Here is a 20,660-nt window from a genome sequence, read left to right on the forward strand (position 1 = left end):
GTTGCAGTGATGTGGTGGAATTGAAAGAGACTGGAAGTAGAAACTGGCCAGATCATTGATGAGATGAGGATGAAACACTCCTTCGCCGGCCCGTAGGCACATTACAAAAACACCTGGCAGCGGACGGTGTATAGCTTTGGGAGACCCTCACACACCGGCCTTCACACTAACTGTAGAGTATCCACTCCATTTCTTTTGTGCATACACGGGATCAGTCAGCTCGAAGAGTTTTTTTTGTGAGAACATAGCCGGCCAATAAAGAACGAATACCAATGACGACATGCTCACGGCATAAAATGCAAAAAAACGATTTTGTTTTGCAGTTACATAGTTCCGGTTAGAAGTTCAGGAATGTGATCGTGGTTGTTGTCACAGTTGCGACGGTGCGTGGTATCTGTGGGTGATGCTTGCGGCGAATGCGTTGGCTCTTCCGCGGCCACTCCACCGTTGTTTACTAGAACCCGGGGCAATCGCAACGACATGGGCCCTTCTTGCCACGGCTTGGGTGTTTTGCGCAAGGCCCCACCGAACAAATTCAAACGGGAGGAGTGGGACGGTGAAAAATGCGGAATGTTCTCATGCCGGTTGCGATTGCCGTCACTCAATATTTTTTTCATAAAAAAGGCATCCTCTCCGTCTTGATAGTAGGACGAAATCTGCTCCGCTTCCTCATAGCCGTGTTGAGAGTACAATTTTCCCGCCGCTTCGTTGCTAACCCGCACGTGTAGACCCACTGAGTCAACTCCGTAACACGAGATCAAATGATAGTGCAGCTGTTCCATGAGTGTCTGCGCCAGCCCCTGCCGACGATGAGACGGTAAGACGGCCAAGGACGTGACATGCCCCAATTTTTGCGTCACATACCGGCGACGCGGCATGCCGTACATGTCGTGCTCGGTTGGTTGCCAGTGGTCGTCGTCGAGCAAAACTTGACGTTCTTCGACTTTTCCGATTACGTAGGCGACAATGTTGGATTCACTCTTCGCGTCTCGGCTAGGGTTGTTACTGTTGTGGCTGCTGCCGTGTCCGTTGGCGAGATGATGAAAGGTGTACCCAAATGGTGAATAGGATGAGAGTGGAGTGGGGGAGTGGCGACTCTTATCCCGTTCAGTACGCGCGTCTAGATCCAGTTCTTCGTGACATTCCGCCACGAGCGCGAGTTCCGGCCACGTGCGCAAATGATTGGCGTAGAATTGGGGATTGTAGTTTTCCGGAAGCGTGGCAATGTTACAGGCCTGCAACCCAGGAATGTCCGTTTTGCGGGCGAGCCGCAAGGTAATGTGCTGCTGCGGTTGTGTGGGCGACTGACGCGAATGCGGCCAGACGGAAGCCGACGCCGTGGCAGCGGCTGTGTGGGACGACGCGTACGAAAGAGACGCCGCACCGACTTTTGGCTCGGTCGCCAACGCCGAAGCCGTCCGGAGGAGGCCCAGAAATAAGAGTTTGGCTTGATCGGTCGGGCGTTTCATGATTCCCGACTACGTGATCCTGTATGCTCACCAACTACGCAGCAGAGGAGACAAACCAAGTCCCGTGTAGTGTGAGTATAGTTGCTCGGGACAGTGTTCCCCACCAGACTTCGTACTAGGAATACTGGACTGTCGTTAGTCCGGTTGAAGTTGCAAACGAGGCAATCTATCTCGACACAGTCGGATGTTCGTTTGTTGACAGGCAAATTCCAAAGGGTAGGTTGTAAGGAAACAAAGGCTGCCGAGAGATACAGACGGTGTTCCTTACAACATCTAGATAGGGATGACGCCGGTGTCGTCTTCCGTTCGCGTTGCTAGATTTGTTCTTTCTTGGTTGGCATCCCTGTAAAACCTAATATACAAACAAGGTCCACACGCGTACACATAAACGATGCCGAGCTGCGCCGTGCGTGGTAACAGGAATTACCGTTTGTAGTGCGTTCGCGCGTCCCTGTGGAGGATGAAAGCTAGAACATGATTGTGTGCAAAACCCGGAACTTCCTGACGTCTCAACAGCACCGGTACTCACTCACAGTCACATCACTCGTTCATGGATCAAATTCAAGTCACGTATTCCACCTAAGACGGGGTGGTTGCGATCGTTGCCACTGAGAAAAATATCGTTACAACGAGCGACAATGTACCTAATTTTAGACCGACAGCTAACTCTCTATAGCTAGCCGCCGACCAACAATACATATGATTCGGTTCGTATAAGTTAGTGTTACGTTTGGGCATTGTTCAGGGAATGGGGCAAGTCCTAGTCATCATGCTGTGCATGTGTGTGTCAGTGTACGTGTGTTGGTTGGACGTTGCCACCATATCCAGCGAGCGAGTCTTCGGCGTCCGTGCAGACGCTGTATTTGCAAACAATGAAAGCTTGTACAAGTGTAGGAATGTGCGTATTCTCTCGCTGGTGAAACTGTGGACGGGGGAGACGCGAGGGTACGCGTGCGTTGGCTGCGATTTTCGAAAACGGTGAGTGAAAGCGTAAATTTGTGCGCAAGCGCACGGAGTGGACTCCGTGGGAAGCCGCGTCTACGGGGAGGGCGGTCCGTCGCCGCCGTTCCCCAGCATGCTGGCGGCAATGAATCGCCAGGACAACAGGACCGTCAGGGAATCCAAAATGTAGTCCACGTCGCCTTTGAAAAAGGCGAACGGTGTATCACAGCCACACACCATGCGCGAGAAACTCACAACAGTCAACATGAGCGCGCAGCTGGACATCCAGGTCCGTGCCGTGACCCACAATGCTTGATCGACGCGACAGGAAAGGGTGTTCTGGTAGTCGAAAGCGCGATGCCACCAGCCCGCCAACAACCAGGTGGTGGCGAGTAAGACCGTGGCGGTGCCGGTTGACTGTAGGAGCGGACTGTACTGTGAAACAAGGTGATCGGAAAGAGCGGCTTGCCAGACAACTTGAAAGGGACTCATGACGGCCCCCGCGTGATGGTGCGGGAAATCGACTTCGAGCCATACCGGTGTTGGCAAACTCATGGCGGACTGGGATGCTGTTCGGAGCATCTGTGCGGGTCCACCCGAGCTGGCTTGACGGACAAAGTAGGTAGCGACGTCATGACAGAGAAAGTGATCGGTAAAGCCGTAAACAAAGAGTGAGAGTAGATCACCCGTGAGCGTGATCCGATCTTCCGGGGGAGGGGGGAGTTGGAATGAGTTGGCATCGTCGTCACGAGGTATGTCCGAAAGGAAACGTGCCGAGGAGCGGGTCCTTAGTTCAAACGGTCTCGTGGGAAGTGGCGTTGTTACCAAGGCTATCGCCGGTACCGCACCCAATACCAATCCACATACGTATATATATATTCCCGATAGCCAAAGCGAAGCAGTGAACGCGGATGGTATCCTACGTCGAAGTTGAGGAACGACGGACATGTTGAAACGTGATGATATGCTACTAGTGGATTCGCTCACAGTCAGAACACTGGATGGTGAATGAGAAGGCGGAGGACTCGTCCTCGTGATTCAAATGGTGCGGAAGCCAATCGGTTCGATATTGGATAGGTATCCAGGCTGTCTCGGCCACAACGGAAACAGCCTTGTGGGATCTACGAAAAGATTCGTTAGCTCCTTGTTGGACACAACCCCCAAGGTCTCACGACTATATCTCGCAACTCACGGCTTGAAACTATCGTTAGTGTATGGATCCAACTGGAACGAAGAGACCACTCACCCACCAGTACTACCGATCCTCCTACAACCGGTCCCGAACAGGAATGTGTGTCGTGTCGTCTCCCATGCTCGGCACGACATCGCGAAAGCGGCTAGTAGGGCGACACGACAAGCCCGGTCGCCGAAGCCGACAGGTGTTCGGCATGTCGCGAAGAATTTCCGCATCGTCTACGTCAGCTTCTCGCAGAACCCGAATGTGACGACGGTGACACCCGATCGATTCGGCAAGAGGCGTTTCGCAATCGCGATTCCGAAATAAGTCCATACGCCTATAGTACATAGAAGGACGGGACCGTCCGACGAACTGTACTTGTGGGACTGTTGTAGGTCCCGCATCCAACAGAATAGGTAGCATGCGATCCAGCACTGATACTTGCTTTGTCCATCCGCTCGCTCGAGAGGAGCGCTCGCCTTGGTGTCTCCACATCCATCCGACGCCTCGTTTACGGTTAGCACCCTGAGGCAACAGCTCTCGCCCTTTACATTTGGACTGCCCACGTAGCAGCTGACTACCTTGGCTCGTTGGCTTGGTGCCGGATTTGTAGAGGCGAAAAGCAAACGTTGGTTCTCATGACGACCAGCGAGGATGCGGCAACTCCGAGAAAGAGTCCCTCACCCGCTACCTCCACCAGGAGCCAATGTGTGTGCGTTGCAACACCGTCACCCACCGTACAGATCGCAACTTCTCGTCGGACTCGTCATCCGAGAACGCTAGCCGCCACGGCCCTTACTGTTGCGGCCATTTCCTGGAGCACGGCACCCCGTAGCGGCGCCCTCGCCTTTGCGGTTACCCCCGACCGCGAACGAGTCTCTCTCGCGTCGTCTTTGCAGCCAGAAAACGACAACAACAACAACATAAACCACCAACCAGCTACCGTCGAAACAAAGTTTAACAAAAAGAGACGACGGACCAAACATGTTGTTGCTCTGGATGCAACCTTGCCTCCCACTCCGTACGCGCCGCCCAAGACATCGAGAGTCACACCGAACAAGCATCCGAGTCCCGAAACCTCCAACTCGAGGAAACGTCGTCTCACGGGTGTAGCCGCAACTGGCGTTCCCCGTACATCATCCTTTCCACCCTTGACGGCCGATCAATTTCCTCATTGGCAAGAAGAGTTTTCACGCAAAGGCCGCCAACCAGTTTTACCCCATACCCTCATTCTAGGAACACATCCATCTGTCACCAGTTTACAGCAAGAACAATATTATGGACACGCTGTCAAGTACGTTGTTAGTTACCATTTCTTGTCTGTTGCGCACATCACCTTTTTAATCCAGCCAGAGCCTACCCTCTCTCGCATGGATCGAACAATCTCTTCTTTTCTCTCACACTCCTTCTTGTACTTTTATCTTTTGGCGGGCTTTTTTCCGTGGGATCGACAAAACATTCTTCTGTCCACAAAAGTGCCTTTTGGTGGATTGCCGGGGATTGTCTCGGCTTTCGAAGGGCATCGGGGGTATCCCCAACTTCCGAACAACCATACGCCTTGGCTCAGCACCTCCGCTACGACCAATCCTATATATTGGAATATAAAGCCCAGTTGGAGCGGTTCGTCTCCCGAGGATTTGTCTTGTGGGATGTTATCGGCTCTTGTCAACGCAAAGGGTCGTTGGACCAAGATATACAGCAAGAGATTCCCAATGATCTGCAAGCCTTTTGCGCGCAGTATCCTTCCATTCGACGGATCGTCCTGGCCAATGGCGGCACCACGGCCACACTTTTTCGTCGGCATTTCCATTCGTGGTTGACATCGGGGCAACTGCAACCGCTGGCTGATCATCCGCCTTCTCAAAAGGCGTTTCCTCGAGTCAAACAGAACAACAGTGAAGGAACAATGACGACTCCCGCAAGCGACTTGCCTACCATTACGCTGATTGCCGCCATCAGCGTCAGCCCTGCCGCTGCCAAGTATTCCTACGTCGAAAAGAGGGACTTTTGGGAAACCCATGTATACGCGCCGGGTTTGCGCGATTTCGAAACAATGCGATCATCGATAGAGGAAGTGAAACAAAAGGAAGACTCTTGACTCGAAAAAAAGGGGATAGACAGAATTGGATTTTTGTCATTTAGTTGTGGCCTATGGTTTTCACCGTTGTTTTATTTATGTTATGCTGGATTAATGGTAAAGGCGCCACCGACGCCGGGGGGAAACGGTCCACGCACGTCCGGATCAATACCTTGGTATTCCATGGTTTGCCGATCCCCGTTGAAATCTGGAGCTCGTTTGTCTCGTACGGCCAAGAGCTCTCCGGTGAATTCGTCCCGAACGTCTTCAAAATCTTCCAATTCTTCTAGATCATCCACACGCACTTGGATCAGTTCTGGCATACAGGCATTTAACCATACCGCAGCTCTCCCCAAGACGGTTTCGCGTCGATGCCAAAAGGAACCTTCCAATCGGAGTACAACCTCGGGACCCTGCAGCTCTACCAATTCTACGCGACCAGTAATGCCAACCGAAGCTGGCCGTTCGTGGCAACCAAACATTGTTTGTCCGTAATTGCTCTGAACCAGAGTTTCGAGGCATTCCTGAATATTCTCTTCCGTCAAGGTCACGGTAGGGACAACGGCATCGGATCGCCAGTCGTCGTACGCATTGTAGCGCAAGACGGTACTCGAAATCGTTGTCGGCAAGGTGAATGGCAACGCAGACGCTCCAAAATGGTTCCTATGAGGATTGACGCATACAAAATTAGCAGAATCGCTACATCCGATCCTGGCGAGCAAGCTTTGCGGGTGGTGTACAGCGACGAAGGAATTGACAAGGGTAAAAGGAACGGCACCGAGTAACAGAAAGGCCCAAGGCAACCTGGAAAAACATTAAAGCCCTTTGCTCATAGCTAACGAGTGACCCGGTCAGTATAGTAACTTGTGCATCATATGAAAGGTGCTGTTACTTTTTACCCGTCCCCCTCTGCTTGCTTTGTTTGAACCGAGCACGGGAGAGGTTCTGGGTTGCCTAGTGCGGTCTCCGACATTGTGAATTGTTCGAGTACGTCACAGTCAGTCACGATCGGACGAGACGAGATAGATTGTTACAGTCAGTCACTATCAGTCGGGGACAATTCACAGTCATTGTCAATCCGTGAACTGCGACCTATGGTTGACTCCACCCAAATCTTCCAAAAGGGCTTGTTTCCGCGTTTGGATGCGCCCTGACACCCTTGTCCACTACAGTAGAGTCACAACAATGCCTTCCAGTGAGAGCTTTAGACACATTGACAGAAATGGTATATAACTATATTCATAAAAGCCGATCATAGTGAATGCAGGGACGTTGATTCTGGAACTGCTTTCCTTCGAAGGGAGACACGAGAAAACTACATGGCATTTGGGCGTAGCGCCGCAAAAACCTTTATTCGTTGTACGCAGCATTGTTTCGCAAGCACAGCTTCCACAAGAGCAGAGACGCCATAATGAGCCCCCAGTTCCAGATAGTCGAACACGCCAACTGTGGTCCCAACAGCCAATCCGAAACGATCCAGGCCATGTTCACACCGGCAATGGCACCAGTGGAGTAAAAGCTTTCCATGTCCACCATAGTTTCAACAATTTTACTCTTGGCGCTATTTTGCTCCTCATGACTCTCGTCAGCCAATTCCTGGTCCACGGTTTCACCGGCCGCGGTCAACAGAATCCAACGCGTCAATACCCAGACGGCGACGCCCAAGAGACTGGTACCAATGGACCAGGCCAAGGAAAAGATCATAATATAACGATGTTGTTCTTGTACGCTCGCGGCTTCGATAGGTGTACTCAAATGCTCCAACAAAAAGTTGGCTCCTAGCGAGCTGAATTGTACGAAACATCCAATCAAAATTCCCTGGAGTGTCGTCAGGTTTACGTTTGTAGCGTACGACACGGTAGTGTCCTCCGTCCCGGTTTCCTTTTCCAAGAGCGGTTCTTCCAAATCCAACGACTGCCTTTTTTCGTTTCCCTGTTCCATATCATCATCATTGCTGTCGTCGTCGTCCACCGGCAAACAGCAGGCAATCAGCTTGGCCATCGCCAAGGCGGCCACGAGTGTAAGGAGTGACTGTATGGCGTGGGAAGGAATGCCCATGGCCATATCCGTGGAGGCCCAGGATAGACAAACACCAATCAAGGCTCCTGTAGCGTAGGATCGTTCCAGGGCGGTACGCATTCGGCAACGTAGAGCCGCCGAGGACGAGCTGGTCTTGGCGAAAGAGGCGGCGGGGACCACGAGGAGCGCACTCAGAATGCACAAGACGGCGACACCGAGAGAACTGGTGATAAAGCTCCAAGACAAACTCATGGCGACGACGATTTGCTTGCCGTGTTCGGCCAAGACTTGGGGCTGCCAGAGTGAGTGAGTGATGGCTACGGAATCGATCTCGTTCCGCTTGGTTTGACTCATCAGAACGAAGTTGGCCCCGAGTGAAGCAAACTGAATGAAAATACCAACAACGATACCCAAGGCAGTGCCCATTCTTTTAATCTGACGAATCTGGTTGTCGCTGTTGTCGAAGAGCTGGCTTCCGGCGTCGGTCTTGCGAGTTGAACTCGGAAGGATCTGTGGGACCGTGCTTACTAAGGGAACGGCGGTTTCGATCGTCATGGTGCTGACGGTCTGGCTGGAAACGGACTGAAGCTTGGTGCCTTGGGGATCCATGCTACACAAAGAGAGTAAAAAGGAGATAGAGCGAGAGTGAATGTTTGGATAGTGTAGGTATTTGTGCGATGCACCGGTTGTTTGTGCAACCTATTAGAGATACTCGCGGCACGGAGACTTTTGTGAGGAGCAGTCCGGTTTGACAGCGAATATCCGCTTCGTTCTTTTTTTTCGCGGAACGTTTCGTTGAATCTTGGCAGCAGTCCAAAGGACTCGGGGGGTTGTCAAAAAAACGTACACGCGCGTGTGTGTCACGAAACCGGTCACGGCGCACACGAGCACGGTCGAAAGTCATCCGTTTCAACGCGCGTGATTCCGAAATTTGGAAGTAGGGCACCGCGTAACGTCCCCCACCGCTCGGAACGGAACAATCCTTATATCTATCTGTCCGGTGTGTCTAAATATGTTTGTGAGTCTTCCGGGAAGCCTGTCGCACTATACCCCTTTTACGTTTGGGGAAGAGTAATTTCAAGTTTTGAATTTGAGCAGATGCGCGAAAATAGCAAGGGTCCCCAATATTGGCGAGTCCTCGCACCAAATCAGCTTTGTTCAAATACAAATCCGTAGGATCTTTATACTCTACACGACACAAAAATCATAAATTTTGTTTATACGCGAGTGTATATAAAAATTTCGTTACGCGCACAGGGTTGAAACCATGCGAGACACCACACGAGTCCAGCGAACTGTGTGTTGGTGTTGCCTCTATATAGAGAGAGTTATACTAAGAGGTAGAGAGGGTGAAAGCGCGGCTCTCGCGCAACTTGGACGTATCCGATTTCGAGCGGTTAGAACAAGAGTCGCACCGGTGAGCAGGGCACGTTACGTCGTGTTCTCTTTCCCATCGTCGCCGACCCGACTTTCTCGACTTACGCTCAGCATCGTCCCAACAATCAGTTAGTTAGTAGTTGGTAGTTGGTTAGTTACTGTTAGTTGATTGGAACCTATCTAGCAGCAATACTACTGGCGAAGGCAAAGGGATTATCTCCTGCCGCCAAAACGAATTTCCCCGCGCGGAGATCGCCAAGATTGCGGCGGATCCGAGAAACAATCCCTTTGACTTTGTTGTTACGTTTATACAGAGAGAGAGAGACTGTGTGCTCGTGTGTGCGTACGGAATACCGCTCCGTCCTCTCTTGCGCTCATCAACGGACCGGACCCTTCCGGTCAACTGGGCGAGCCGCCGTTTGATTGCGAATATCGACGCTGGCTGCAGTCAATCCGCACCACATCGTTTGAGTAACCATGGGTAACATCGCGTCGAGTGATGCACACGGCCTTTGCAAGGAAGACGGTAATGGTGACCAAAATGAAGCGGGTGCCGGCGATCCTACCCGCAATGACGACAAGACCAAATACAAGTCATTTCCTGGTTCGGCATTTTTGGAAAAGACCCTCTGTGGTTCTATTGACACTACCGATCCGGAGGAATACGAGGGCGCTCCCTACGCGACACAACTGTTCAAAAGGGCCGACAAGCTCTGTATCTCGTCGCCGACCGAGCGCAAGGGTGCCTCCTTTCCTTTTGACGCCTCGAGCTTGACCGAAGAGCAACAGAAAGACCGCGCAACGGAAGAAACGTCCCAGAATCAATCGTCTTCCCTCCTCGCCCGCGCCCTGATGAGCGAAGTCACGGACAATCCCAAAACCATGACTCCGGCCGCCATGACGGCGCGCGAAAAAGCCCTACTCAAAGCACAAATGGGCGCATCCAAAAGTGCGGCCAATCATGCTGCACGGAGCCCGGGCGATTCCTGCAACGCAGCCTCGCCGCGACCCGTCGGTAGCCAAGGCCAACCCAACGTGATCGGTTCGCTCGCCTACGCCCTCACTGGAGACGACACAGTCGCCAACGTTTGCGTGCATCCCTCGCAAATCACACCAACCCTGGGCAGTCAGCACGACAGCGCCTTTTCACTGGATGCTGCTTGCAACAGGACCGAGATTCTCACGCCGAAAAGCAACAAAGGTGCGGTAGCGGCCGCTCCCGACGGACCGTTCGCGGTGACCATTGCCCTCTGTCTGTCGCAATACAACGCCGCCGTAGGTCACCCCGATACCGTCACCCGACAAACAGCCTTCGATTTCAATGAAGTGCAGGATCGAACCTACAAGTATGTGTCCAGTACCAGTGCCCAAGGGTGGCAGGCTGGTGGTGGGGAAAAAGGTACCATTACGGATGCGCAGTCCCACGCAGAATCATCTTCACACGCTAATACCACCAAAGGCGGTGTCGATCCGTTAGTGATACCTACGGAAAAGGTGGAAAAGCAACCTCACGTAGACATGTCCCACATTCCCATCCTCCACGTTAATTGTCAGAACCAGCAACAAGTCGATCAAATTATTCATGCCTTGGCGTCGGGAGAAATATTTATTCCGCACATGGAAATAATACCCGAAGCACTGACGGCCACCAACAACAGTCCGCCCGATCTAATGGTCAGATTTGGCTGTGAACGAAACGATGATCTTCCACCGGACGAGTGGAATAACTGGTGCGTCGAATTCATGCACAATCAGTGCTATGAATACTTCCACGGCCTCGGGGCTTTGTGGATGCCCCGCCCCTTTGGAATCCGAATCGCTTCGCAAGTCCAATGGAAGACGGTCAAGCACATGAATCGATATTTTGCTCAGGCGGAACGTGTAATTGATGACTGGCGCAGCCAGGGACCGCAAACATTGGATCCGGAATTGTCCTTTGGCGATACAAAGCCGGAAGAAGTTGCTCATCCACACGGGATTTATCTGCTCCGGAATGGAACGCCGACCAACTACTTTGGTCCTAATTTTGAAAGGCCATACACGACCAGAATGACTCGCTCACTTCTTCACAACGTGCTGGCCAAATCATGGGATTCAAGACGACGAGAATGGAGTTCAACGCCGATACCGCGGTTGGTGGAACCCGTCACCCTCATGGCGGCAGCTTTGGGTTGTCACGATCCGTCGGCCGGGGGATTCCTCGCTACCGAGGCGACTACATCGAGCGGCGGTATAGTGGGTTCGAGGTTACACCATTCAGCAATTGGCATCACCGCAGCGCCTCAAGTTGGTTCGACCACCAGTAAGATGAGAGCGCTGAATACGGCTTCGCAAAGCAAATCCTTTTTGCAGCCAACCAGTGCGAACGGTAAGAAGCAGGAAAGTACAGAACAGGATGACGAAAAGAAAATGGAAGAATGCTTTGACCGGAGAGCTGTCAGTAAGAAAGCCGGCAGTCGATATTCGACGGAGAGTGTACTGAGCCGTGAGCGTTCAATTGAGCCTAACGGCAATACTTCACCAACAGAACTCGCTCCCTCCGTTGTGGCGTCGACTTACGCCCAATCCGTCGCCGCTTCGGGTACCACAGTGATGCACACCAATACAGCTGGCCTCTACAGCGACGAGGACTGGGCAAACGAGTTTGGTGGGTTTGAGGAAGAGCAATGGCCCTCAGGCGTACAAGCGCCTTCAGGGTGGCAGAAGAAGAAGGCGGAAAAAGGGTTGCAACATACTTCATTCCAAGCACCTGGTAAGGGAAATCAACGACAAACAGAGCTCTTGCCTAAAGGAAATTTTATTGACAAATCTAAAACGACGACAGGGAGAAACGTGCCAAGGCAGAAGCCTGGGCCTCCAGCGAGCAACTTTGGTAACACAATCTATGCTTTGAACGGTGGTAGTCCACGCAAGAGCGAAAGAGGCAGCGAGTTTTCGTTGGACTATTCCGAAGATGGCGCGAGTACCATGCTCAGTGTACCAGACCAATCTACCTTATTGGGACAACACTACGTAGGCGATGCGTCTTCCCGGAATGAGCAGGACGACGAGTCGGCTGTTTTATCCTTGCAAGAATCGACCAGTAGTTTCATATCGGTCATACCGACGGACGAGGAATTATTAGCAGTAGGTTGGGCCAAGGCGATGGATGCCAAGAGTGGAAATTATTATTACTTCACGTTCGACAGGAAAAAGGTTGTTTGGGATAATCCCCTAATGATGGGGCCATTGACTACTAATCCGAGGGATCCATAAAAGAGCTCCGCGCACGACGTCCTTGTTAGAACTCTCTCAGGAACATGATGCCGCAGAAAGTTGGTTTGGTGATGGAACGGACACCATTTGTTTTTCATTCTAGTATATGGTTGTGGTGCAAGAAAGTCCAACTTTAATCGAGAGGCGATTGCCATCTCTCCTCTCACAGAAATGGGCCCAATTTGATTTGTTGTTAATTTATATTCTCTATAGTCAGCTTCATCAATCGAAATACGCGCTAGACAAGAAACTCTCCAGGGCGTTTCTCCTTGAAATAGAGCCACAAAAGTCGGAGATCTACCGATTCCACGTATTTATCTAGCTGCCCAGCTCATTCACTGGGATGCCGCAACATTTTCGTGACACTCAACTCACCGGCAACGAGAGAAGCATCTCGTCTTTCAGGAAACCCGCCACTATAGTGAGTATGTGACAACATAATAATGGTAAAAGAGTACGGCCAGCAAGCTGGAATCAAAACGATCGAGAATGCCGCCGTGCCCCGGCAAGAGCTTGGACGTATCCTTGACACCAAAGTATCGTTTGCAGCATGATTCACACAAATCACCCAAAATCGCGGCCACACCTAGCAACGCTCCGACAGTGTACCGCTCAAGGCGTGGCGCCTCGTGTGGGTAAAAAATAGCTGGTGATGATTCGCTGGCTAACGTTGACTGCAGCCGGTTTCCAATTCTGCTCCAAAAAAAGGGCATCACGTACACGTATGTGAGCAAAGTCGTAAGCACTCCACCATACAATCCCGTCATCGACTTCTTGGGTGAAATTTTGCGTAGCCATTCAGGTTGAGCTGATATGGATGGGAGGGCGACATCCGAGTCTCTAGTCCGGTCGACACTATGATGTTGTATTCGCAGCATTCGAGAGAGGCGTCCGGCAATCAAGGCGCCGGTATCGCCGTTCCAAACGGAAAACAATACATTGACCGTGTACGTAAAGTCTAATTGAGAAAGTTGCAGCCACGTCCGATTGGGAACGGTCAAGAGCAGTACTCCCAAGAGGATACTGATTTGAAGTAGCCCTGCGCTTTCATCTGGACCTTTGGACGATCCAAATGTACTGGATTGTGTGATCGAAACATCCTTTCGACGCTCGGAGCCAGCATCATCATTCTTCTTCGCAAGACAATTATTTGCAATCCTTTCGGTGCTAGAGTTTTTCACAGTCTCTGACTGTGAATGACATTCATATTGTTGTTGTGTTTGCTGTGGAAGAAGAAAAAGTGTCAAGACCGCGACAAGTGGAACGAGACAGGTCAAGAACAGAGCATCTGATTCAATATTGGCCAGACTCAAGGAAGTAGCGGTGAACAAGATAGTCCATCTTGTCTTCATGCGACTCAGGGACATTGCCCATTCGATGCACATTAGTACATGAATGAATTGGAAAAACAAGCATCGTGTGAAGGTGGAGTACGACCAACATGTCCACAGCGCCGGAACACCGACTCCAATCGTTAACAAGCGGCGAGGAAGGTCTTCCCAAAGTTTCTTCATATTCTTAGCAGGAGACAACAAAAGGGGCGATGGCATGGTGCGGGAGCTAAGAGTAAATGGATTGAGAACGGTTCGGGCGGCATATTTTGTGCTTTTTCCACGGAGGTCTTTGTTGCATGCTATTCTAAACATCACTGTTTCTTATTATCAAAAAAGGTTAAACATACCAGACGGTTGTTCACTGCCATATGCTGAACCCCGAAGCCCAATATCAGGGGAGGGCTCGTAAATCACATATAACGTGAAAACCCCGGTCAAGTGTCTGTCACGTGTACGACAGACTAAGATTGGCCTGCTCAAGCAGATAACGGTATACTTTGTGTTTTGCTCTGCATCGTAATTACACTAGCTAGAGCTACAGTGGTCTTCTAGACTATCGCGGCAGTTTTCTTTTTTACAATCTTGAGGAAAAGGACGTCGGTCTACTGTGAAGAGGGAGAAACAGCCATCGTATCCCTCACCTTATTAATTACTGCTTCGTGCTGACAGCGCAAGGGATCCCCATGAATGAAGGAACACGCAACAAAATCAAACACAACGCTTCATGTAACAGACGGTAGGTAGTACCAATCGCTTTTGAACTGGTTTGACAGGTTCAATGTGAATTCATCCAAGTTTAAATTACCACAGAATTCTTGGACTTGCGTCCAGCGAAAAATCATCGTATTCGTAACGTAGTGCTTGCATGAGATCGCCTGACAAAGCATGCCTTGCGTACGCCAAGTCTAGCGTCGTCATTCCAGCATAGCGGCCATCCCGCCGACCGTACTTGATCATGGCGGTCGCCAAATCCGCTGACCGTCCGTGGGACTTGGCAGCTTCGGTAAGGAAGACATAAGGATCGGTCCGGTCAACGCCGACACACTCACTTAATTTTTGCACCATTTCCGGCCCGTGAAAAATCAAGTCTTCCATCCGTACAATTAGTCGTGGAATACTCGTATTCAAATACGCACCGTTCCATCTAGACCACAAGGCCGCTAACGAATCGTGCGTGCTATTTTGAATAGGATTGCGCAACCACACCGCAAAAGTGGAACGATTTTGGTTGAAATTCTGTTCGTCTTGGCTAGAAGGGACAAGATTGGGACAGTGTTCAATTCCGTTAAGTCTGAGGTTCCTTTGCCAAAACAAATCGTACCGGGTTTTGCACTGACCAAAGGAAAGTGAGAAAAAGCAGCGACACCGTTTCTTTTGGGAAAACCAAAACACAACTTTCACTTACCATGGACTGCATCCATCGATACGGATCGCGAACCACGACGACAGGTAGAACATGGCGATGTTCAAGAAAATATGATTCTTTGGCTGTCCACAGCGGTCTGTGCTTAGACCAAGGTACTACGGTCGGAAGCTCTTGTCGGCCATCAGTATCCGCGTTGTTCAAATTTCTCAAAAGTGTTTGTTCCAAAGCGTTGGTTCCCGAATTGTAAAACCCGGCGACTCTCAGACCACCCAGCGGGTCCTGTAGGGTGACATTGTTGCGAAAAGCTGCGCAGTGCTCCAGACCCAAGATCACAGGTTTGGACCCGTACAACTTGATCACTTCTTGCCAAGCGGGCAAAGCGGAGCAGTTGCCGTATGTTTGGTCTTCTGTAGCAGACGCGTTTTTCAGAGCGTCGGCAAGAATTTGAAGTAGTAGCTCTTTGTCTGTGCAATCGCCAGTATCGTTTATCCTTTGACGGAAAACTGGCACGACGTGTGCTTTACGAGAGTCGTTGTAGGAGCCTTCCATTTTGTGAAGGCCACGAACGGCAAGGATGAAGCATGTGATATCAAACACAACGATGAGTATTAGAAATCGAAAACTGATTGGAGATTGTTTGCTCCTCTGCGAATTGGTGTTCATGGTGATAGAAAAATGATCAGAGTATTCACAGTCACAAGCCTCGTCTCGTCCACCATCGAAGTGTTGAGAGGCAGCCTTTGACAGAGAGGAGCACCTACCTGTCGGTAGATGGGTAATCCCAGAGTGAAAGCTCGAGACAGAAACAGCGCATCCAGAATAACGGTACGAGCTTCAGTCGGAGATTACTATGTATCACAATTTGGACTACCGATTGAGTTCATTGTCCGGCAAGCAACAAACGGAAAAACTGTTGATTTTCTATCTGTTCCATAACATGAGAGTTGCTGTAGTATTGACTCATAAAAAGCGTTACTTGTTCGATTGCAAGTAACCAAGCGCAGCGTTAAACTCCTACAAAATCAGAATGGATCGACTCATTCAACCTCTATGTGACCCTAGTATCTCAAGCAACGGCTTATTTAGCCTACGACATAATAATAAAAGTCGCAAACGATGCTTAATTAAGGATACGACACGAAAAATATTGCGCGCCCGTTTGGTTTGATCGCTCATACACCCCCTCGGCATCAACCTTTTCCCGGTACGGATCGATCATCCGCGTACACGTCCAAGGCGCTCCGCCCCCCTTTTTGTCATTTTCTTCCCGAGCCTTCTCCAAGGTATCATTTTCTTTGGACCAACATTGTGCCAAGCGATTCTTTCTCACGCTGTACTGAAATGTCGAATACGTCGAGTAACAAAGTTTGTGATGATGTTCGCAGTGGCAAGCCCGTTTACGTAGCCATTCCATTACGAATCGCTTCTTCGGCTTGTCACTCCCCGTACTGGGCCGATACTGGCCACCGGAAACACAACGATTCCCAAAAACTGAGCCTATCTCTACCAGATAGTAATGATTTGTGCCCTGTCACAACCAATAGCGTGTCCTCGAACACTGCTCGTGCTGCAGCAAATTCTTCTGCTGCTGTCAGCATTGTTGCCTTTCTCGCCGGTGCCATCGTTGGGGTGCTCTTCTCGGTAGGAGGCTTCGAGTGCCTCCAGCGACTGCAAGATCGTTTCCTGTTTTTCGTCTTGCCAGAAGGCACTTTTGTGACAAGGCTGTCGATCTTCGCCTTTGCCCTGGCCTGGAGTATCGTGACGAGTGTGACTGCATACGCTGTTTTCTCTGCCCTCTTCCATCGCTTACAGTGGATCTCCAAGCACGACTCTACCCACCTGACGACAGTCACGGTATCGCAGCAATATGAAGAAGAGGAATGCGATGAAGCCCATGACCAAACACGTTCCTCGACGTCGTCATCATCATCCCCGATGGATCTGCACCGAACGGAATACGGATTTGCGATTGGCGTATTTTTGGGATTCTCCGCAGCTTGCGCAGTTTCCGACATTTCCTACGGCTTGTCGTGGATATGCATTAGTGGAACCGTGATCACGGCGCTTGCTTGGGCACTCTTGATGGCGTGGTGTGGTCGTCTCGGTCTCCCTACGTATCCGTCACAACCATCGGAACACAATGCGCAGCAACGGCACCTCCGAAAAGGTACCATTCTGCCGACAGTTTTTGTATAAAGTGGATCTCCGGGGATTTCTGGAAACCACCTAGCAATATGGTATCAGTGCAGCAAGCGGAACCTCCCTGTTGTTTCGCCACTACCTTGGACGGTGCACATTCCCTTCCTCCAGACACTGTAAGACTTCGAGTCGCGCTGATAATAGAAACAACAAAATGACTGTGCATGTACAAAAGAGATGCTGCACTCTGTCAATTTGTGGTGAAGGAAACTCCCTTCCTGATTGCTTAGACATTCATCGGAAGCGTTGGATGCTTAGCTAACAGTATGGCAGCTCTGTTCAAGTACAACCATGAGCCGGATAGTTGCTGATAGTTTTCACTATCAGTCGCAGTCACAGGTAATCCAAATCGCTGGGATACGTCTAGTTCACGACTAAATCTCATCGCGGTTTTGTTTGGGTGTCACCGGCGCCGCAAACAACACTTCGATCGTGGGATTGCGGTTGCGACATTTTCAGGAAATGTGAACATTTAGACGATCATTGCTTTTATCCACAAGTCTTTTTTCCTTGTATATACCAAAATGTTATAAGAAGCTTATATTTTAAAAAGAACTGATTGATTTTGAAAGATCGTTCCTATCGCCGGACATCACGCGAATCTGTCCGTTCCTTTCTTCCACTATCCATAGCTACTACTACTACTGCTACCGTTAGCGCGTCCAGATGCTACCCCCTAGTGGTTGGATAGCGTCAAACCTTTTCCGGTTTCAGTGCGCTGCTCATATTTTCACTTTTTCGTTCTCTTTATTCGTACAAACCATGACATCCGCCACAGCAATCTACGCCGCTGTCCCTCTGAATGACAAGATTACATCGGAATCAATTGTCGAGACTCTTGAGGATAGCGATATCGTCTCCTTCTCGCATTCCACGGATGACGATACTCTCGAAAAACCACTTTTGGGAAGCGCTCCAGCCAAATCGGTCATGAATGTGACCCGTCTCAAGGCTCTCTTTTTCGTAACCGGCATTTTAATAGCCCTTGCGTCCCAATACCTCTTGGCGAAAACCATGTGGAAGGACGACGTCGTCGGTCGAGCCTCATGGGAAGTCGTTGTCTTTAGTCTACAGTGGAGCTTTTGGACCTGCGTCATGGTGTTCTCCGTCATGATATGTATGGTCCGCGCCTTTTCTACCCAGCAGCAAACTCCGGTGGAGGAAGGTCTTGCATTTACCTTGGAAGCACACCACATTGTCGGGGCATTGCTTGCCGTATCGGCCAGTTGGTTCACGGTAGATTTTCTCCATCTGCAAGTTCCGACGCATGCCCATACCCTGTCGATTCTCGGGCTTGTTTCGATCGCGTACGCAATTTTTGTTCGCTGCATGACCGCACGCTTTCGAGAGCGTCGTCATAGTTTCAGCGGAACGGCAGATCGGCAAATCTACTCCTCCACCCAAGCTCTCATGCCGACCTACCAACTCTTGGCGGCGACCCTCGGACTCGTGGTTGGTCTCTGTTCTCAGTTCCTTTTGAGTTTCTTGCTGTGGACAGACAGCATGACAACTCCAGTCATCGACAACATGGTTGTCTTTGCCGCAATTTGGAGCATCTCCACCGTCATCATTACCTTTGTTGGTTGTGCATCCTTGCGCTGCTTGGTTAATCAGGAAGAGCACAATATGCTCGAAACGGAGCGTGTCTTTTTGCGCATGGAAGCACACTACGTCTTTTGTGCTTTGATTGGAATCTGTGCCGCTTGGATTCTCATGAACGTTGCGCTTGGTTTGGAACAGCAAGTCTTACCCAGCTTGGGCATGCTCGCTCTCAGCTTGATCGGCTTTCGAGCCATCCTCCACTGCTTCCCCGAAGAAGATTGCCTAGCTGAGATTGGACTCGCCCATGCTAGAGAAAAAGAGGTTCTCGTCAGCAAGAGTACCAAAGAACAGGATGCGCTGCATCTGGTTGTCCAAATCGTCTAAAAACTGAGTCTCTGCCAACGCCTTTACACAGTTGCATTTGTGATAGCCAGTTCCTTCAGGGAATAGAAGTACTTTGTCCTGCGTGTAACATAAGCAGCGTCCAAACGCTGCTGGGTGAGCTTGGCTCTACCATTTCCGGAATCAGCATTCCTGTCAACCTAAAAAGTTAAAACCTTTCTTACATACATTTGTCTATTAATTAGCTTCGGTGTTATGCAATACATGTTTCGCCTTAATATGTCTTTCTTTTCGCCACATCACTCCAGACAATCCACTCACTTGCGCTTCCTTAACACAGGATGGTAGCAGCTCTCTCTCCTGTTCCTACGGATTGTGCAATTGGCAAAGAAAGTTTACAGTTAGTTATATCTCGCGACAAGACATATCGTTTGAAGCAGCCTTTCGAATGTAAATACCTATGCAACTCGTTGTATACGCTCTAGTACTACTCATATTTTTGAAGTTTAAGTGTATGATACTTACAGCTACAGTCAATCACGACTGACTCTGAGTTGGTCTTTTACAGTTGCAAGACAAGTTATTCTCACATTTAATATTCAAGATGCCTGTGAAAGAGGCAATATGAACGATCAGATTTTACCACAGTCTACGAACTCAAGCAGCATAGAAACAACTCCTATCGAGACGGTCACCATTTTTGCATGGCTATTGGAGCCCATGCAACAAGCTAGTCGAAAAAAGAAGCAGGCCTCGAAGCCTTATATTTAACTGGCCTCGCACAGGAATGCATCATTGGGACTGAGAAATCTAGATTGCTGAGTAAAATGGTAGTTATTCGTCGACCTGATCATCGCAACCGTTGGCGGACCAGAATCGTCGTCGGAAATGTTCGCAACGCGTTTATCTTTCTTGTGACCAGTTATTTTCCCCTATGCGCGATCTTCAAGCTCGCAGCAACCCGTATCTTGCATCTCGGACTTGGCTGGTGGGTATGGGGCTATTTCTTCTCAATATCGCTGATGACGCTCGTGGTCTACGGATGGGACAAGCAAAGCCCTGAGATGGGAGGATGGCGTACCCCTGAAAGGACTCTTCACGCTTTGGAACTTCTGGGCGGCTGGATGGCCGCTTTTGTCGCCCAACTTTGGTTCCGGCATAAAACCCAGAAAGTGAGCTATCAAATTGTCTTTTGGTCAATTGCTTTGTTCCATCAATATCTCGCATTGCATTTCCTAAATGAGTGGTTGTACGCCGTGAAATTGCTCAATTCCGTCATTGGTTTATTTCGCTAACAGCAAAGCACGAATGGCTTGAATTGAAGAAGTCACCAAGCTAAAAATGTGTAAAAAGCATATTATTAGTGAAGAAAAGTTGTTTTATTTTTCCCGGGGCCGAAATCGTGGAGAATGAGCGATTGTAAGAAAAGTGGTTCTTGTCATGCTTTCTTTATCGGCGGGCACTTTTTGCGCGAACGAGCCGTAAGTTTGCACAATCCATTTGAATGACGGGAGACGCCACAAGCCCAAGGGCCCTCAAAAGCCCAAATTACTCACCACAA

At 50.1% G+C, this 20,660-nt stretch overlaps 11 protein-coding genes across 11 annotated transcripts; 5 read left to right on the top strand and 6 right to left on the bottom strand.

Moving 5' to 3' along the window:
* Positions 1–323: 323 nt before the first annotated feature.
* On the bottom strand, positions 324–1,780 carry PHATRDRAFT_47527 (n-acetyl transferase; the record flags this gene model as incomplete). Its single annotated transcript, XM_002181948.1, has 1 exon — positions 324–1,780. The coding sequence occupies one exon, from the start codon at positions 1,467–1,469 to the stop codon at positions 324–326; it is 1,146 nt and encodes a 381-aa protein (XP_002181984.1).
* A 384-nt stretch (positions 1,781–2,164) lies between these two features.
* PHATRDRAFT_47528 (predicted protein) lies at positions 2,165–3,693 on the bottom strand. Its single transcript, XM_002181949.1, has 2 exons — positions 3,604–3,693; positions 2,165–3,532 (listed from the first exon to the last, which is right to left on the bottom strand). The coding sequence occupies exon 2, from the start codon at positions 3,357–3,359 to the stop codon at positions 2,508–2,510; it is 852 nt and encodes a 283-aa protein (XP_002181985.1). The 5' UTR covers positions 3,360–3,532; positions 3,604–3,693; the 3' UTR covers positions 2,165–2,507.
* Positions 3,694–4,091: 398 nt separating this feature from the next.
* PHATRDRAFT_47529 (predicted protein) lies at positions 4,092–5,686 on the top strand (the record flags this gene model as incomplete). Its single annotated transcript, XM_002181792.1, has 2 exons — positions 4,092–4,882; positions 4,942–5,686. Exons 1-2 carry the CDS (start codon positions 4,227–4,229, stop codon positions 5,684–5,686), a joined length of 1,401 nt encoding a protein of 466 aa, XP_002181828.1. The 5' UTR covers positions 4,092–4,226.
* An 80-nt stretch (positions 5,687–5,766) lies between these two features.
* Positions 5,767–6,638, bottom strand: PHATRDRAFT_37769 (predicted protein; the record flags this gene model as incomplete). The annotated part of the gene is made up of 2 exons (XM_002181950.1): positions 5,767–6,469; positions 6,565–6,638. 2 exons carry the CDS (start codon positions 6,636–6,638, stop codon positions 5,767–5,769), a joined length of 777 nt encoding a protein of 258 aa, XP_002181986.1.
* A 240-nt stretch (positions 6,639–6,878) lies between these two features.
* On the bottom strand, positions 6,879–8,528 carry PHATRDRAFT_47530 (predicted protein). The gene has a single exon (XM_002181951.1). It carries the CDS (start codon positions 8,291–8,293, stop codon positions 7,016–7,018), a length of 1,278 nt encoding a protein of 425 aa, XP_002181987.1. The 5' UTR covers positions 8,294–8,528; the 3' UTR covers positions 6,879–7,015.
* An 859-nt stretch (positions 8,529–9,387) lies between these two features.
* PHATRDRAFT_47531 (predicted protein) lies at positions 9,388–12,545 on the top strand. The gene has a single exon (XM_002181793.1). The coding sequence runs from the start codon at positions 9,539–9,541 to the stop codon at positions 12,314–12,316; it is 2,778 nt and encodes a 925-aa protein (XP_002181829.1). The 5' UTR covers positions 9,388–9,538; the 3' UTR covers positions 12,317–12,545.
* A 187-nt stretch (positions 12,546–12,732) lies between these two features.
* On the bottom strand, positions 12,733–13,912 carry CDS1 (phosphatidate cytidylyltransferase; the record flags this gene model as incomplete). Its single annotated transcript, XM_002181952.1, has 1 exon — positions 12,733–13,912. The coding sequence occupies exon 1, from the start codon at positions 13,864–13,866 to the stop codon at positions 12,733–12,735; it is 1,134 nt and encodes a 377-aa protein (XP_002181988.1). The 5' UTR covers positions 13,867–13,912.
* Positions 13,913–14,451: 539 nt separating this feature from the next.
* PHATRDRAFT_47533 (predicted protein) lies at positions 14,452–15,679 on the bottom strand (the record flags this gene model as incomplete). The annotated part of the gene is made up of 2 exons (XM_002181953.1): positions 14,452–14,982; positions 15,056–15,679. 2 exons carry the CDS (start codon positions 15,677–15,679, stop codon positions 14,452–14,454), a joined length of 1,155 nt encoding a protein of 384 aa, XP_002181989.1.
* Positions 15,680–16,357: 678 nt separating this feature from the next.
* Positions 16,358–17,212, top strand: PHATRDRAFT_37774 (predicted protein; the record flags this gene model as incomplete). Its single annotated transcript, XM_002181794.1, has 1 exon — positions 16,358–17,212. The coding sequence occupies one exon, from the start codon at positions 16,358–16,360 to the stop codon at positions 17,210–17,212; it is 855 nt and encodes a 284-aa protein (XP_002181830.1).
* A 759-nt stretch (positions 17,213–17,971) lies between these two features.
* PHATRDRAFT_47534 (predicted protein) lies at positions 17,972–19,141 on the top strand (the record flags this gene model as incomplete). The annotated part of the gene is made up of 1 exon (XM_002181795.1): positions 17,972–19,141. Exon 1 carries the CDS (start codon positions 17,978–17,980, stop codon positions 19,139–19,141), a length of 1,164 nt encoding a protein of 387 aa, XP_002181831.1. The 5' UTR covers positions 17,972–17,977.
* Positions 19,142–19,704: 563 nt separating this feature from the next.
* On the top strand, positions 19,705–20,468 carry PHATRDRAFT_47535 (predicted protein). Its single transcript, XM_002181796.1, has one exon. It carries the CDS (start codon positions 19,927–19,929, stop codon positions 20,392–20,394), a length of 468 nt encoding a protein of 155 aa, XP_002181832.1. The 5' UTR covers positions 19,705–19,926; the 3' UTR covers positions 20,395–20,468.
* Positions 20,469–20,660: the final 192 nt, after the last annotated feature.

The sequence above is a fragment of the Phaeodactylum tricornutum genome, chromosome 14, assembly GCF_000150955.2.
Source record: "Phaeodactylum tricornutum CCAP 1055/1 chromosome 14, whole genome shotgun sequence".
Lineage (NCBI taxonomy): Eukaryota > Bacillariophyta > Bacillariophyceae > Surirellales > Neidiaceae > Phaeodactylum > Phaeodactylum tricornutum.

Coding starts and splice junctions, on each gene's coding strand:
- PHATRDRAFT_47530 (XM_002181951.1), bottom strand. CDS start 8,293: ATGGATCCCCAAGGCACCAAGCTTCAGTCCGTTTCCAGCCAGACCGTC.
- PHATRDRAFT_47531 (XM_002181793.1), top strand. CDS start 9,539: ATGGGTAACATCGCGTCGAGTGATGCACACGGCCTTTGCAAGGAAGAC.
- PHATRDRAFT_47528 (XM_002181949.1), bottom strand. CDS start 3,359: ATGTCCGTCGTTCCTCAACTTCGACGTAGGATACCATCCGCGTTCACT.
- PHATRDRAFT_47535 (XM_002181796.1), top strand. CDS start 19,927: ATGGTAGTTATTCGTCGACCTGATCATCGCAACCGTTGGCGGACCAGA.